The sequence below is a fragment of the Plecotus auritus genome (assembly GCF_963455305.1).
Source record: "Plecotus auritus genome assembly, chromosome: 2".
Taxonomy (NCBI): Eukaryota; Metazoa; Chordata; class Mammalia; order Chiroptera; family Vespertilionidae; genus Plecotus; species Plecotus auritus.
The window spans coordinates 9,703,282-9,718,131 of record NC_137771.1 but is presented as its reverse complement, the minus strand read 5'-3'; the positions used below and the strand labels follow the sequence as shown (position 1 = coordinate 9,718,131).

General features: G+C 44.8%; 1 protein-coding gene across 4 annotated transcripts in view; it reads right to left on the bottom strand.

Annotated features, from left to right (window-relative positions):
* The window catches only part of SZRD1 (SUZ RNA binding domain containing 1), a 31,454-nt gene extending 18,714 nt beyond the window's left edge, over nt 1-12,740 (bottom strand). The window contains exon 1 of one of the 4 annotated variants that reach the window (XM_080655298.1): nt 12,651-12,740. In XM_080655298.1, coding sequence (XP_080511424.1) covers nt 12,651-12,694 — 44 coding nt within the window. In that variant the 5' untranslated portion in view covers nt 12,695-12,740. The remainder of the gene's footprint in view (nt 1-12,650) is intronic. The other 3 variants (XM_080655296.1, XM_080655297.1, XM_080655299.1) reach the window with 3 other exon arrangements.
* Between the last annotated feature and the right edge of the window lie 2,110 nt (nt 12,741-14,850).

The window sequence follows — 14,850 nt, the reverse complement described above, 5'->3', positions numbered from 1 at the left end:
AGGTAGTGCCCATGCTGGTCCTAATCGCCTTAAGTCTTGGGCAGGACATCAGCACCCATTCCCTTGGCTACAAGGTTGCTTGTGACAGGGTCTCCTGGGAGAGCAGTCTCCCCAGCAAAGTACCTATGTCTCCCATACCACACATCTGGCTGGGATTTGGTCTAAAACTATCAGATACAAGGTCTCGTTTGGCTGGCGTAGCTCAGTGGTTGAGCGTCGACCTATGAACATCTGGCTGGGATTTGGTCTAAAACTATCAGATACAAGGTCTCGTTTGGCTGGCGTAGCTCAGTGGTTGAGCGTCGACCTATGAACCAGGAGGTCACAGTTCAATTCCCAGTCAGGACACATGTCCTTGTTGCGGGCTGGATCCCCAGTGTGGGATATGCAGGAGGCAGCCGATCAATGATTCTCTCTCATCATTGATGTTTCTATATCTCTCTCCCTCTCCCTTCCTCTCTAAAATCAATAAAAAAATATATTTAAAAAAAATAAAAAAATTTTAATTGATTTCACCTATTTCTTTATACATTTTGTTGTTGTTAATCCTCACCTGAGGATCTTTTTCCATTGATTTTTATAGAGAGTGGAAGGGAGGGAAAGAGACACATTGATTGGTTGCCTCCCGCATATGCCCCAACCAGGGCTGGGGGTGGAGCCTGCAACTGAAGCACATGCCCTTTACTGGAATCAAACACAGGACCCTTCAGTCCTCGGACCGACACACTATCCACTGAGCTAAACCAGCTAGGAACCCCTTTTTTATAACTCAGGTAAATTTAATGTAAAATAAAATTCACTCCATCATATTGGCCCCCATTGTTCCTCAGATAAAACAAACATGCTCCAGTCCGAGGGCCTTTGCACTAGCAGCTCCCTCTGCCTGAATGTACTTCCGCCAGCTTCTGCAGAGTTTGCATTCTCACTTCCTCCAGGTCGCTTTGCCTATCTTTATTTGAGAGGCCTTCTCAAACCCCCCCATTTTTTTTTTTTTTTACACAAAATGGCACCCCTGCCAGTCATTTTATATGCCCTTAATCTGCTTTATTTTTTTTCATTGTGTGTGTGTGTATGTATGTATGTATATATATATATACTAGAGGCCCGGTGCACGAAATTTGTGTGTGTGGGGGGGTCCCCCTCAGCCCAACCTGCACCCCTCAGGGGATGTCCAACTGCCGGTTTAGCAGTCAGACATCCCACTCACAATCCGGGACCACTGGCTCCTAACTGCTCACCTGCCTGCCTGCCTGATCACCCCTAACTGCCCCCCTGCCAGCCTGATCGCCCCCTGCCAGCCTGATCACCCCTAGCCGCCTCTGCCTGTCGGCCTGATCGCCCCTAACTGCCCCCCGCCCCCGCCGGCCTGGTCACCCCACACAGCCCGCTGTTCGGTCGTTACTGTGAGGGCATCCTGACCAATTTGCATATTACCCTTTTATTAGTAGAGGTATAGATACATAAATAAATAAAACATTATTGTTTATTGTCCATCTTTAGTCACTCAAAAGCAATCTTTGTGAAGCCAGAATATGAACTTGGTCTATCTGGGTCTGAAATCAGAGACACTATTCATATTCAAAATAAGAGCTAAGGCTGCCTTAGGAATTTCTCAGCAGTGGTGGTGGCAGCAGCATTCTCCAAGTACCTGCCAGAGGTATGTGCAAGGAAGACATTGTGTCCTCCCTTTACCACCTCTAATCCTCACCACAACCCATGGGCTATACAGCAGCCTTGCAGCATGCTCTGAAGTTAAGTGATTTGCCTAAAGCCTCTCAACTAGTAAGCAACAGAACTGAACCCTAAACCTCAAAAGGAGGAAAGCAAAAACATTCAGGAAGAGTGGCTGGTGGTGGCCACAGGAATGAGTAAGGTAGGATAAAGGCTGACAAGCAACACCAACCTGCCCGCACCCCAGACCAAGGTTCCTAAGGAAGGACTATAGCAGTAGCAGACCACAACTGAGCTGAAATCTAAAGTCCAGATCTTAAATCTATGAAGAGTACCCACAAGGATATAATTCTTCAGCAGAGAACAGGCCTAACAATTTAGATGTATCCTAAGCTGGAGGGCCTCAAAAACTTTGTAACTGCCATTTTGAGACAATGTATTGTTCTGCTTTTAGTGACTCTTCAAAGGATCTCCATGAGGCAGGGAATCCATACAGCCAACTTTACCTTAAAGAAGTTGCCCTAGCTGGTTTGGCTCAGTGGATAGAGCATCGGGCACATGCCTGGGTTGCAGGCTCGATCCCCAATAGGGGGCATGCTAGAGGCAGCCAGTCAATGATTCTCTTTCATCATTGATGTTTCCATCTCTCTCTGCCTCTCCCTTCCTCCCTGAAATCAATGGAGCATACCTGGCTGGTATTGCCCAGTGGTTAGAGTGTCGGCTCTTACACCGAAGGGTCACGGGTTCGATTTCCAATCAAGGGCATGTACCTGGGTTGCAGATTTGATCCCCAGCCCTGGTTGGGGCACGTTCAGGAGGCAACCAATTGATGTATCTCTCTTACATTGATCGCTCTCTCTCTCTCCCCACTCCCATTATCCCTCACTCCCAATCTCTCTAAAAACCAATGCAAAAAATATTCTCGGGTGAGAATAAACAAACAAACAAGAAGCAGAGCAGGCAGGGGTAGGAGTAATGGTGGTGAGCCCTATCTTTGGAATAAAATAGGGGATAAAGTCTAATGGGGCTCCTCTTTCTTCAGGTTCATTACTGTTTTTCCCCTTTTGGTTATCATACAATACTAAGTAATACAACTCTTAGAGGAAACAGTACATTAGCCCTCAGCCAGTCTTAGGAACTTCCCACCCTAACTGGACAGAGGCCACACTGTCAGTGAATGGAGAGCAAGGGAACAATGTCCCTCACACTCAGCTGCAACATCTGCCTTTGAATGATGCTTTATTTAACTCTCAATACCAGGCAAGGCAGATTCATCCAATTTTACAAATGAGAAAATGAAGCTGAGAGAAAGGAAGGCAGTGATTTGTCCAAAAATCAGACCTGGCATTTGAACCTAGTCTTCTGATTTCTATTGCCATGGAGGAGAAAGAGGGTTATTGACTGGTAACCCTTGCTACCTTTTATATAATGAAGACATCAAGGCTCCTCTCCCATAGGAAACAGACAAACAGATTTTGGGAATGGAACAAAGTCACTACCAGGTTTTATTCAAACACCCAAGGGTGCAGTCATCAAAGGTACTCAGCAGAGGCAGCAAACAATGTCTCCAGGGCCAAGCCAATAAACTAAATGGCAAAAGCCAGCAGAACAGAACACAATAGGTAACAGATAGTAGCATGGAGGGGGGCGGGGGGAGGGAGGAGGCTGCAGTGGAGAGGAGAGCAACTGAGATCCAGGTAAAGGTATTCAATACTTAAGAAACAAGCCCCCAAAATCTTTAGGCCAAATACCCAAGGGCTGCCAGTCTGCAACTAGAGATACAGAGATCCTAAGATAGTAGAGTTGTTAAATCTTCTCAAGAGAGCGGAGCAGAAATTATTTATATTGTCTCTTTCCACTGGCCAGAAGTTAAAAAGTTATTTCCCATCTATGATCAAGATTTCAATCAGCGCCTATCTCACTTGCAGTCACTGTTCTTACTATTACAACTAACAGCAGCATTGTCCTATTGGCTCTTGAGTTCAAGTTCCTCAAGAGACACAAAACTTAATCAGTTCACCATCCAGCTACAGAAGCAGGGGTCAAGCAATACTTCAAAGGAACTAACAACTAAGCATACTAAAGCACTTAACTATGTAATTGTCTGCTGAGAAGCAAAGCTAAACAAACTATCCAAAAAGGTCCCTAAGAGTGAAGCCAACAGCCAGGGCTGGAATACTTCTTGTGATTTCCTCTCCTAAACACTATGAGTAATAGAATCTACACCCCAATTAGACAGACCACTGAGACTGAATGAGATAATGAATGTAAAACTGCAGTCTACCTGGCCTATAATGAGCCCTCAAGATGCCATCTAATAAAGGCCTGTGGGCCTAGCTGGTGTAGCTCTGTGGTTGAGCATGGACCTATGAACCAGGAGGTTACAGTTCAATTCCCGGTCAGGACACATGTCCTTGTTGAGGGCTTGATCCCCAGTGTGGGGCGTGCAGGAGGCAGCTGATTGATGTTTCCATCTCTCTCTCCCTCTCCCTTCCTTTCTGAAATCAATTTAAAAAAAAAAAAAAAAAAAAAAAACAATAAAAAAGGGCCTGTGGGATTTGGAATGTTGCAGGCTTATGGGCAATGTCCATTCACCCATGAGATGTGCAACTAGATAGCAGAAGCAACTGACCTCTGGAGGGTCACAAATGCTTTTATAAGCCAAGAAGACCAGAACATGAGGGGTCGGAATTTGGCTCTCTAGGTCAGTGGTCGGCAAACCGTGGCTTGTGAGCCACATGCAGCTCCCGAGCCGCGGTTTGCCGCTCTGTTGACTAATGAGTTTGCCGACCACTGCTCTCAATGAAGAGTGGTCTAAGTTCTGACCTTTCCAGGCTCCAGTCATAACTGCCCTGTACAAGCTCATCTAAGGATCATGCCCCTGAAGAATGTAACTTTAATAGTACATATTTACTATTCCTTTTAGAAAAGAATTACTTATTTCCTGTGCTCATTTTATAAGGGAGTTTTGGGTGTGGGGAGGGGAGTTTTGGGTGTGGGGAGGGGATGACCTACTGTGAGGGACTTTTTGAAATGTTCTACCCTCAGTGATAATATTCTTTATCTACACACTGGATCACTATTGGGATTTGTTGCTAATTGTGGCAATTAGCAACATTTGTGGTAATTGGTTTTAACCTTTATCTTCCCATCAATATCCTGCATAGACCTCCTAAAGGGAAGCATGCTTGGCAGAGGTTAGCAGAGTTAAAAACACTTGGGAAGATAAATCTCTAGTTACTACTTTTGAAAAAAGTAGTTCATTCTGCATTTTGGCCATAGATATAGTAGCTAAACTCAATCTTCTCCTAGGAAACCAACAAGTCAGTAGTTGTCCTGACAGGGAAAATTTTCTATTCCTGTGGGGAAAGTATGCAGGAAAGAACACACTAGGCTAGCTACCTGATACAGCCAGAAACTGCCCTTTAACTGTGTGTGTGTGTGTGTGTGTGTGTGTGTGTGTGTGTGTGTGTGTGTGTGTGTGTGTGTGTGTGGCAGGGGCGGGGAAGGGAGAGCACCACAGTGTAGAGGTGAAAAGAAAGAGTATGCTGAAGTCATCAGATCTAAATAACAGCACCTTTTCTCTTGCAGAATTTTACCAAAAGTTTTAAAACAATCCACTAAGTACTCTCCTGTTATAGAAGGAAAAGCAAGAAGGCTTGTGATTGTCCAAATTTCCAACTCACAGCAACCATGGCAGCTCTCCTGAACAGTCAGAGCATGCTGGGAACAGGCCCCCCATGCAGCCTCAATGAAAAGAGCTGAGAAGTTACTAGTGAAAAGCCATTATCCTCCTTTCTTTGAAATCACAGTAAAACAGATCTTTTTCCAGAGCTCCAGGGACAGACTGCTTAACACAACCATGTCTAAACTGGCCAACTGCTTTATAGAAAGCCCCCTCTGAGGACTTCACAGTCCCTAGCACTCAATCTTCCCAAAAGGACCAGGAATAGCTTAGAAATGGCTCCTTCAGGATTTGTGCTTTCAGATACACAAATCTTAAGTACCATCTTTACTACAAAGACAGGCATAAAGAAATCAGCCCCAGGTAGCCCTGAAATTTAACTGTTAATTGCCCACTACCCACAGCCACATTCCATAATGACAGCAGTTACAAGGCAGTGTTGAAGACTCCTCTAAGTGTGGTTGTAGCCATGCTTCAGGGAGAACAGCCTCTTCCCCAAAGAAAGAGAAGTAAATCAAAGTTCTTATCTTACATTAAAATCTGCTTTAAAAATAGAAAAAGAAAGCCCTAGCCCAGTGGTGGGCAAACTCATTAGTCAACAGAGCCAAATATCAACAGTACAACGATTGAAATTTCTTTTGAGAGCCGAAAACCAACCTCTGCCCATGGGCCACAAAGTTTCAATCGCACTGTACGTGCGCGCCCGCACCCGCACCCGCACCCGCACGTGGTATTTTGTGGAAGAGCCACACTCAAGGGGCCAAAGAGCCACATGTGGCTCGCGAGCCGCAGTTTGCCAACCACTGCCCTAGCCGGTTTGACTCAGTGGATAGAGCATCGGCCTGTGGACTAAAGGGTACTGGATTTGATTTCCGTCAAGGGCACATGCCCAGGTTGCAGGCTCGATCCCCAGTGGAGGGTGTGCAGGAGGCAGCCAATCAATGATTCTTTCTCATCATTGATGTTTCTCTCTCTCTCCCTTCCTCTCTTAAATCAATAAAATACTTTTAAAAAAATAAAAAATAAAATAAAAAAAGCCTTCAAAGTTCCCCTCTGCTTTCAGGAAAAGCCCAAGCTCCCCAGAACCAAGTACAAGGAGGCCCTTCCCAATCTGGCCCTGCATACCTCTCTGGCCTCATCTCTTTCCACTCAGCCCTGCCAACACCCTACCCTCCAGCCAGAAGGAAACACTGTAGCTCTCCCAATGCTGGATTCTTTTCTCTCACTGCCTCCTTGCTTATGTAGGCATTGGCCCTACACTCTACCTGTTCCTCCCAAACTTAACACTGCTTAATTCAACTGGTCCTTTGAATCTTAGTTTAGACATCACCTTCTCTACAAGATCCCCAGCCATGGTACCCCATCTATGCCTCTTCCACTGGACTGTGCCCAAGTGCTTGGTAGTCAATGTTTACTGACACCTTCTACAGGCTTATACCTATACCATGATGGGGTAAAGTTCAGCTGACTGGCTTAATGAAGGCAGAAAGTAAATTTGAATTCTTAGTCCAAAAGACTGGTCATCCTTTACCGTACTTTAGATCAGTGGTTCTCAATCTTCCTAATGCCTCGACCCTTTAATACAGTTCCTCATGTTGTGGTGACCCCCAACCATAAAATTATTTTCGTTGCTACTTCATAACTGTAATTTTGCCACTGTTATGAATCGTAATGTAAATATCTGTGTTTTCCGATGGTCTTAGGCGACCCTGCTAGTGGTTGAGAACCACTGCTGTAGAGCCTAAGACCATCAGAAAACACAGATATTTACATTACGATTCATTAGCAGTAGCAAAATTACAGTTATGAAGTAGCAACGAAAATAATCTTATGGTTGGGGGTCACCACAACATGAGGAACTGTATTAAAGGGTCGCGGCATTAGAAAGGCTGAGAACCACTGCTTTAGATGCATTTTCTTCTAATTGCTACATAACTTGCCTTTGTGAAAAAGAATAAAAGGCAACTGTTGAGATGCAGGGAAATGCTTTACAATAACTACCAATCCAATTTCATTTAAGTACTGCCTGCCTTCCTCTAGGACTGGGTTATCTCATTACCAACAAGATGGACTAGGAAACAACAAGATACTTACTATAAAGCTTCAAACCAACAGAAGCAGAGCAAACTGTTGATACAATTTTGGGGGTAAGCACAAAGATACCTTCCAATTACAAAATGCTCTATTTGTGCTTAAGACAAAGGACACAATTTAGAGTTAGAATCAATATTAACTCAATTTTATATTTGCATTTTTCCCAAAGGCAGTATATTTTTTTTTAAAGAAGCATTTCCTAAGTTATGTTTCTTTTTTCCCCCTTTTTAAAAAAATATTTTTATTGATTTCAGAGAGGAAAGGAGAGGGAGAGAGAGAAACATCAATGATATGAGAGAATCATTGATCACCTGCCTCCTGCATGGCCCCTACTAGGGATCAAGCCCACAATCTGGGCATATGCCCTTGACTGGAATTGAACCTGGGACCCTTTGGTCCACAGACTGGCGCTCTATCCACTGAGCAACACTGGCCAGGGCCTAAGTTATATTTCTTGAATTGTCCTTTGATTGGGATGTAACTCCTTGGGAGGAAACAGGTAAAGGCACAATTTTATACTAGATAAGCACTCACCATACTAACTAAAAGCAAAAAGCTGCCTATTTATAGAATATTTTAGGTGTTTCTCAAATTTAGTCTTCCTGGAATGACACAATAGTACTATACTGAGAATTCTGAAGATATGCAGGAAACAATGACCTCAGATGTCCTGACAAAAGAGAAATTCTAACATAATGTCAACATTTTTGTGTGAAGGACAAGGATCACCAAAAGCCTCTATTTTCAAGGGTTAGAACTGTCTCCGGATTACGTTTGAATGTTCACTTAAAGAATTAGCAGCCCCGGCTGGGTGGGCTCAGTTGTTTGGAACATCATACTGTACACCAAAAAGTTGCTAGTTCGATTTCCGGTGAGGGCACATAGCTAGGTAGGTTGTGGGTTCGATCCCCAGCCAGGGTGCACATGGGAGGCAACTGATTGATGTGTCTCTCTCTCCCTCTCTCTCTCTCTCAAATCAATAAAAACATATCCTGCCAAGCCGGTGTGACTCAATGGTTGACCATCAACCCATGAACCAAGAGGTCACTAGTTTGATTCTGGTCAGGACACATGCCCCAGTTGTGGGCTCAATCCCCAGTATGGAGCATGCAGGAGGCAGCTGATCAATGCTGTTTCTCTCTCATCATTGACGTTTCTTTCTTTTTTTTTTTTTAAATATATTTTATTGATTTTTTACAGAGTGAAAGAGAGAGGGATAGAGTTAGAAACATCGATGAGAGAGAAACATCGATCAGCTGCCTCCTGCACACCTCCTACTGGAGATGTGCCCGCAACCAAGGTACATGCCCTTGACCGGAATCGAACCTGGGACCCCTCAGTCCGCAGGCTGACGCTCTATCCACTGAGCCAAACCGGTCAGGCTTCATCATTGACGTTTCTATCTCTCTCCCCTCTCCCTTCTTCTCTAAAAATCAATAAAAACATTTTAAAAAAACACCATATCCTCATGTGAGAATTAAAAAAAAAAGAGCCCTAACCAGTCTGGCTCAGTGGATAGAGCGTCGGCCTGCGGACTCAAAGGTCCCAGGTTCGATTCCGGCCAAGGGCATGTACCTTGGTTGCGGGCACATCCCCAGTAGGGGGTGTGCAGGAGGCAGCTGATCGATGTTTCTAATTCTCTATCCCTCTCTCTCTCCCTCTCTGTAAAAAAATCAATAAAATATATTAAAAAAAAAAAAGAATTAGTCAACAGCTCCCATTTGCTAGTCCTCTTGCCACTCAGGTTCTGTTTTTAAAAAATATTTTTATTGATTTTTAGAGAGAGAGGAAGGGAGGGGGAGTGAGAGAAACATCGATGTGAGAGTAAAACATCGATTGGTTGCCTTCTGTACAGCCCCTACTGGGGATAGAGCCCGCAATCTGAGCATGTGCCCTAACTGGGAATCGAACCAGCAACCTTTCAGTGCATATACCTGCCAGGGCTGAGGTTTTTTTTTATTGTTTTGTTTTGTATTTGCAAGGGGGGAGTAACTTAATGTTCATTACCAGATATCAATTGGGAGGTAGGGTAACCTGAAGCTAAGATTAAACATGCAACTGAAAGACATGTAATAGTCAGTTGGTTTCGCAGTGATGGGGACACAGTGCTCCCCCCCAACCCCCACCCCGTCTCCCGGGCTCCTCTCCTTCAAAAGTGCACATTTATAAGACCCTTTGTGAATTTTGAAAAGGGAATTAAATTCAAGAGAGCCCTCAGCCCTGGCCAGTGTTGCTCAGTTAGTTGAGCATTATCCAATGCACCAAAAGGTCACCAGTTTGATTCTTAGTCAGGGCACATGCCCAGGTTTCAGGCTAGATCCCGAGAAGGGGGCATGCAGGAGGCAGCTTATTGATGTTTCTCTCTCCTTTTCCCTTCCTCTCTCTAAAATCAATAAAAACATTAAAAAAGAGAGAGCCTTAAAATATAAGTCTGAGGTAAACACATTAAAAATGAAAGTTAAGCCCTGGCTGGTTTGGCTCAGTGGACAGAGCATCGGCCTGTGCACTGAAGGGTCCCGGGTTTGATTCCAGTCAAGGGCACATGCCTGGGTTGTGGGCTCAGACCCCAGTGTGGGGCATGCAGGAGATAGCCGATCTATGATTCTCTCTCATCATTGATGTTTCTATCTCTTCCCCTCTCCCTTCCTCTCTGAAATCAATAAAGATACATTTTTTAAAAAAAGGAAGTTAATGCCCAACTCCCAAGTCTTCCCCAGGTCCCAAGGCACCAAAATACTAGAGAACGAAACCAGCTTTTGAGTAAGACAGGTTTGGGATCAAATCCAGCTTCCCTACTCACTATCTGTGTGACCTTGAGCAAGACAGGTTTCTGCCTAAACTCAGTTTACTTGTTTATAAAAGTAGGATAACGGCCTCTGGCGCATTAGCTCAGTTGGTTGCAGTGGTTGGCAAACTGCGGCTCGCGAGCCACATGCGGCTCTTTGACGCCTTGAGTGTGGCTCTTCCACAAAATACCACGTGCGGGCACGCACGTACAATGCGATTGAAACTTCGTGGCCCATGTGCAGAAGTCGGTTTCGGCTCTCAAAAGAAATTTCAATCGTTGTACTGTTGATATTTGGCTCTGTTGACTAATGAGTTTGCCGACCACTGGGTTAGAGCGTTATCCCCATATGTCAAGGTTGTAGGTTTGATCTCTGGTCAGGGCACACACAAGAACCAACCAATGAATGCATATATAAGTGGAACTACAAACCAATGTGTTTCTCTCTCATCAATATATTTTTTTAAAGGAGAGTAGTGCCTCTACAGATTGTTGCAATGGCTCACTTAAATAACGGATAAGGGATTTTGCATTTTGGTAGTTACTGCTCAATGATGCAAAGTTTGGGTTCCATCTCTGTACCTAGAACTTTTAAAGGGTTTTACTAAAGTAAAACATAGTAGAAAGAATACTAGACAAGCACCAGAAAATTTTAAGTTAAACCTTACATTTCTGGGGTCTAGTTAGCTGGGCTAGCTGATCTCGAAGCAACTTACTCATTCTGAAAACTAAAGTAATCCCCACTTTCTGAACCCTTCATTCATTTTTGTTTTCCATTTTCTTACACTTTTATTATGAGAAATGCATGTCTCTTCAAAATAGATGAAGAAAAACAAAGAAAGGCTAAGATGCTCAAGAAATTTATCAGTTGAGTCACATTCAAAATGTAGGCCACGCTTTTCTGCAGAGGGCTGGCATGAGGGGTGCCTGAATGATTCACTCATATTAATGGTAGGCAATAGATGCCTCTACCGGAAATTTTGCATTCTCTGGCACAAAGTCACTGCTCAGCACACACACTGCCTAGCACACAGCAGACACTCAAAAATGTTTGTTCATTGAATAAATTCCCAGATGTCACCTGCTGCTCCCTATAGAACCTTTCAACTGCTCTCCTTACTCAAGACAAAATCCAAGAAAGATAGTCGGTCCATAAGAACTGTACCAAATACTTTTTGAACGAATTCATTCTTCAAATTCTCAATCATGCTAAGTGGACAAACACACACGCTGAGAGAAATGGTGAACCACCAGAAAAAAACTTCAAAGCCAAGTTTCAACATTCCCGGATACACCCACTGCTGCGAGGGTCATTCTCTTGGCTTCTTCCCGAGCTGACAAGCGCCCTGAAAGGCACTTGGAGAGGAAACCCAGCTCCTGTTCTGCCCTCGCACACTCGGCTCTCCACGCCCTTCTCCCAACTAGGAAACCTATAAGGTATTTGTCACTCGAGCCAGCACTGAACAGGTACAAACATGAGGAGGCCAAATAGACATCTCCCCATATTCCCAAGGGTCACCACGAAACCACCAACTCTGAAAAGACCAAATTAATCAGGAGCCTAATAGAATTAGGCTGTTCCAAGGCTTGGGATAAGCTACTTTCCTACAGCTTCTGGAAGTAAATAAAAACTCCCCAAAGCAAGACGAACACTATTTCCCCTTCTTTTCCCTGGAATGCGGCTACTTTACACTGTACATCGCACCCCTCCCCTCTCGACCCCGGCGAGCACACTCCCTCTGGGCTCAGATCGTTGGCTGGGTCCCCAGGGAGACGGGCTGCCCGCTGGGCTTAGGGTCTTTCGGGCGGAGTCCCCTGGGGATACCCGTCAGCAACCGGCTCTCAGAGAAAAACTAAAAGGAAAAAACCCCACACTCGCCCACCGTGGCGGAGAGCGCAGAGCAGTGGGGGATTTCTGTAGAGAGTTGAGGGGCCCATAGACTATTTCCCTTCCTGCCCTTATGCGGAGCCCGGCATGCCGCCCCGGTCCGCACACCACCACCACCACCCCCTCTGCCCCACCACGACACACAGTGTCGCTCCTCATCAAAGCACATGAACTTTAAAATGGTGCCTCAGGCGAGAGTCCGACGGGAAGGGAAGGGTCAAAAGGGCCTGGGCGAGCCAGCGGGCGCGGGGGCCCAGAAAAGGTCTTGGGTGGCGAGTGGGGCGCCCCGAGTGACGCGCACGTCGGGGGACGGAAGGAGGCGCACCGGGCAAAGGTGGAGAGAGAAATGGAACGCGGCCCCTTTAAGAGGCCTTCGCAGAGCTCAAGAGACCGGGGGCCTCTCCACCACCCCGGCCCGGCGTGTGGGGCCCTTCCTCGGGGATAACCATGCTCAGACCCACTCCCTGGAGGCTTCCTTCACGTCGGGTCCCTCCCGGCCCTGCCCCAGGGCGGCGGCTCCTCCTTACCCCGCTGTCTGCCGCCTCCTCCCAGCTCTCAGCGACCTCCTCATCTTCCATCTTACTCGCCGCTTCCCCTCCTCCCAACCCCCTCCCCGCGCCTGCGCCCTGATACGCGCATCCGTCGCGGGCGCCAGCACGCAAGTTACTCAATGGACCCCGCCCCCTGCCAAGCCCCGGAAGAGGCGCCAGGCTAGGGTCCAGGATTGTCAAGGAAGCCATCTTGGAAGAGGGCGAGGAAATTAGGGTGTTGCCATTTTTTTTAAGGGCAAAGTGTTATACTGAATGGACTCCGCGTGAATCTTGAGTACAGGAAGTGTGATCTTTGGAACCACCTTTTCTAAGGGCAGTCAATTACTGAAAAACATTTTTTGAGTTTTTAAGTAGTTTTTATAAAGTGCATGTTGTTTTTTTCAAAAGTCTGAAAATATTTTTATACCTCAACAAAGAATTTAAAATATTTGCTGATGCATAAAACATGTTATTAGCCCTAACCGGTTTGGCTCAGTGGATAGAGCGTTGGCCTGGGGACTGAAGGGTCCCAGGTTCGATTCCGGTCAAGGGCATGTACCTTGGTTGCGGGCACATCCCCAATGGGGGGTGTGCAGGAGGCAGCTGATGGATGTTTGTCTCTCATCGATGTTTCTAACTCTCTATACCTCTCCTTTCCTCTTTGTAAAAAATCAATAAAATATATTTTAAAAAAAAAACATGTTATTATTTCTATCTGATAGGGCAGTGGTGGGCAAACTCATTAGTCAACAGAGCCAAATATCAACAGTACAACGACTGAAATTTCTGTTGAGAGCCGAAAACCGACTTCTGCGCATGGGCCACGAAGTTTTAATCGCACTGTACGTGCGCGCCCGCACGTGGTATTTTGTGGAAAAGCCACACTCAAGGGGTCAAAGAGCCGCATGTGGCTCGCAAGCCGCAGTTTGCCGATAGTGGGATAATGATTACAGTATTTTCTTCTCAAGAAGTAGTATTCCAAGCTTCTGTTAACAATGATATTGTCTACTGTGAGGTAAAAACATTACTGTTAGTTGGTAATCCTGAGCTAGGCAACCAGAACTACTAAAGATCTTCTGAGTCCTTAATGACAGACACATACATTAACATTACCTCAAAAATGTATTTATGCATCTGCCTAAAAAATGCTCTGTTTTACTTTTCTCCAACATAGAAGTGAGGACCTTGGACTTTGAAGTTCAGCCTCAAAATCTTCCAATTTGAACTGCTGTGTGATCATATTTAAGTTACTTAAGGCTTCTGTGCCTTAGTTTCCCCAAATGTAAAAAAAAATGGAGATAATAGTAGTAGTAGCTTCTTCAAAAGTAGATTGTGAGGAGGTACTATGTATGCTGAAAAGCTTAGAACAGTGCCTAACCCATAGTAAGAATTCTAAAGGTTGCCTATTGTTATTATGGGGCTTGCCTGCCAAGATTTATAATTCTCACATCTCTGATGGTGCTTTCCTTCTCAAACCACAAAAGCAAGGTAAAAGGCAAGCACCCATGTTTTTATCCTCACTGACATGTTCCGTGTTAGGCCGCTCAGTGTTAAAAACATGCCGTTCAGTAGCGTTGCATTTGGCTGCTATAATCAAGTTACTTGAATTTGGATGTGTTTATAGCATGTCATTAATCGTTCTGAAGGAACAGCTTCCTGTTTCAAAATTATGCAATTTGTATTCCTAATGGTTATTACTATTATAATAAATTGTAGTCATGTTTTAAATGTGACTAATCTTTATTTAGAAGTTAAAGTGACGTGCTTACTAATTCTCTGGTTTCATGATTTCTTGTCTCTGAAATATTGTTCATCTTTGGGTCTGTGTTCTTACTTAGATGCTCATGGTGTCAGTTACCCGCTGTATGCTAAAAAAAAAATCCCTAATTTGATTTCCAGCCCTGAACGGACCTGGTATTTCTGATCCAGCTAGATAGGCCTCTTACTGGCATTTCCACATGCGTATTCCACTAGCAACTCTAATTTTCTACGTCTAAAATATTATTAACAATCTGACCAATTTACCCAAAGATCAAGGGCTTTGTCTTTTTCACTCTCTGGAACTATATTTATTTTGAATACATTCTCCTGTGAACCATTCTTTTAAGTGAATTATCCTGAATTGAGCCTTGGCAAAGGCCAGGTGGTGGAAACTGTCTATCAGACATCACGTAAGTCTCACTCTTGAGGTGTGATT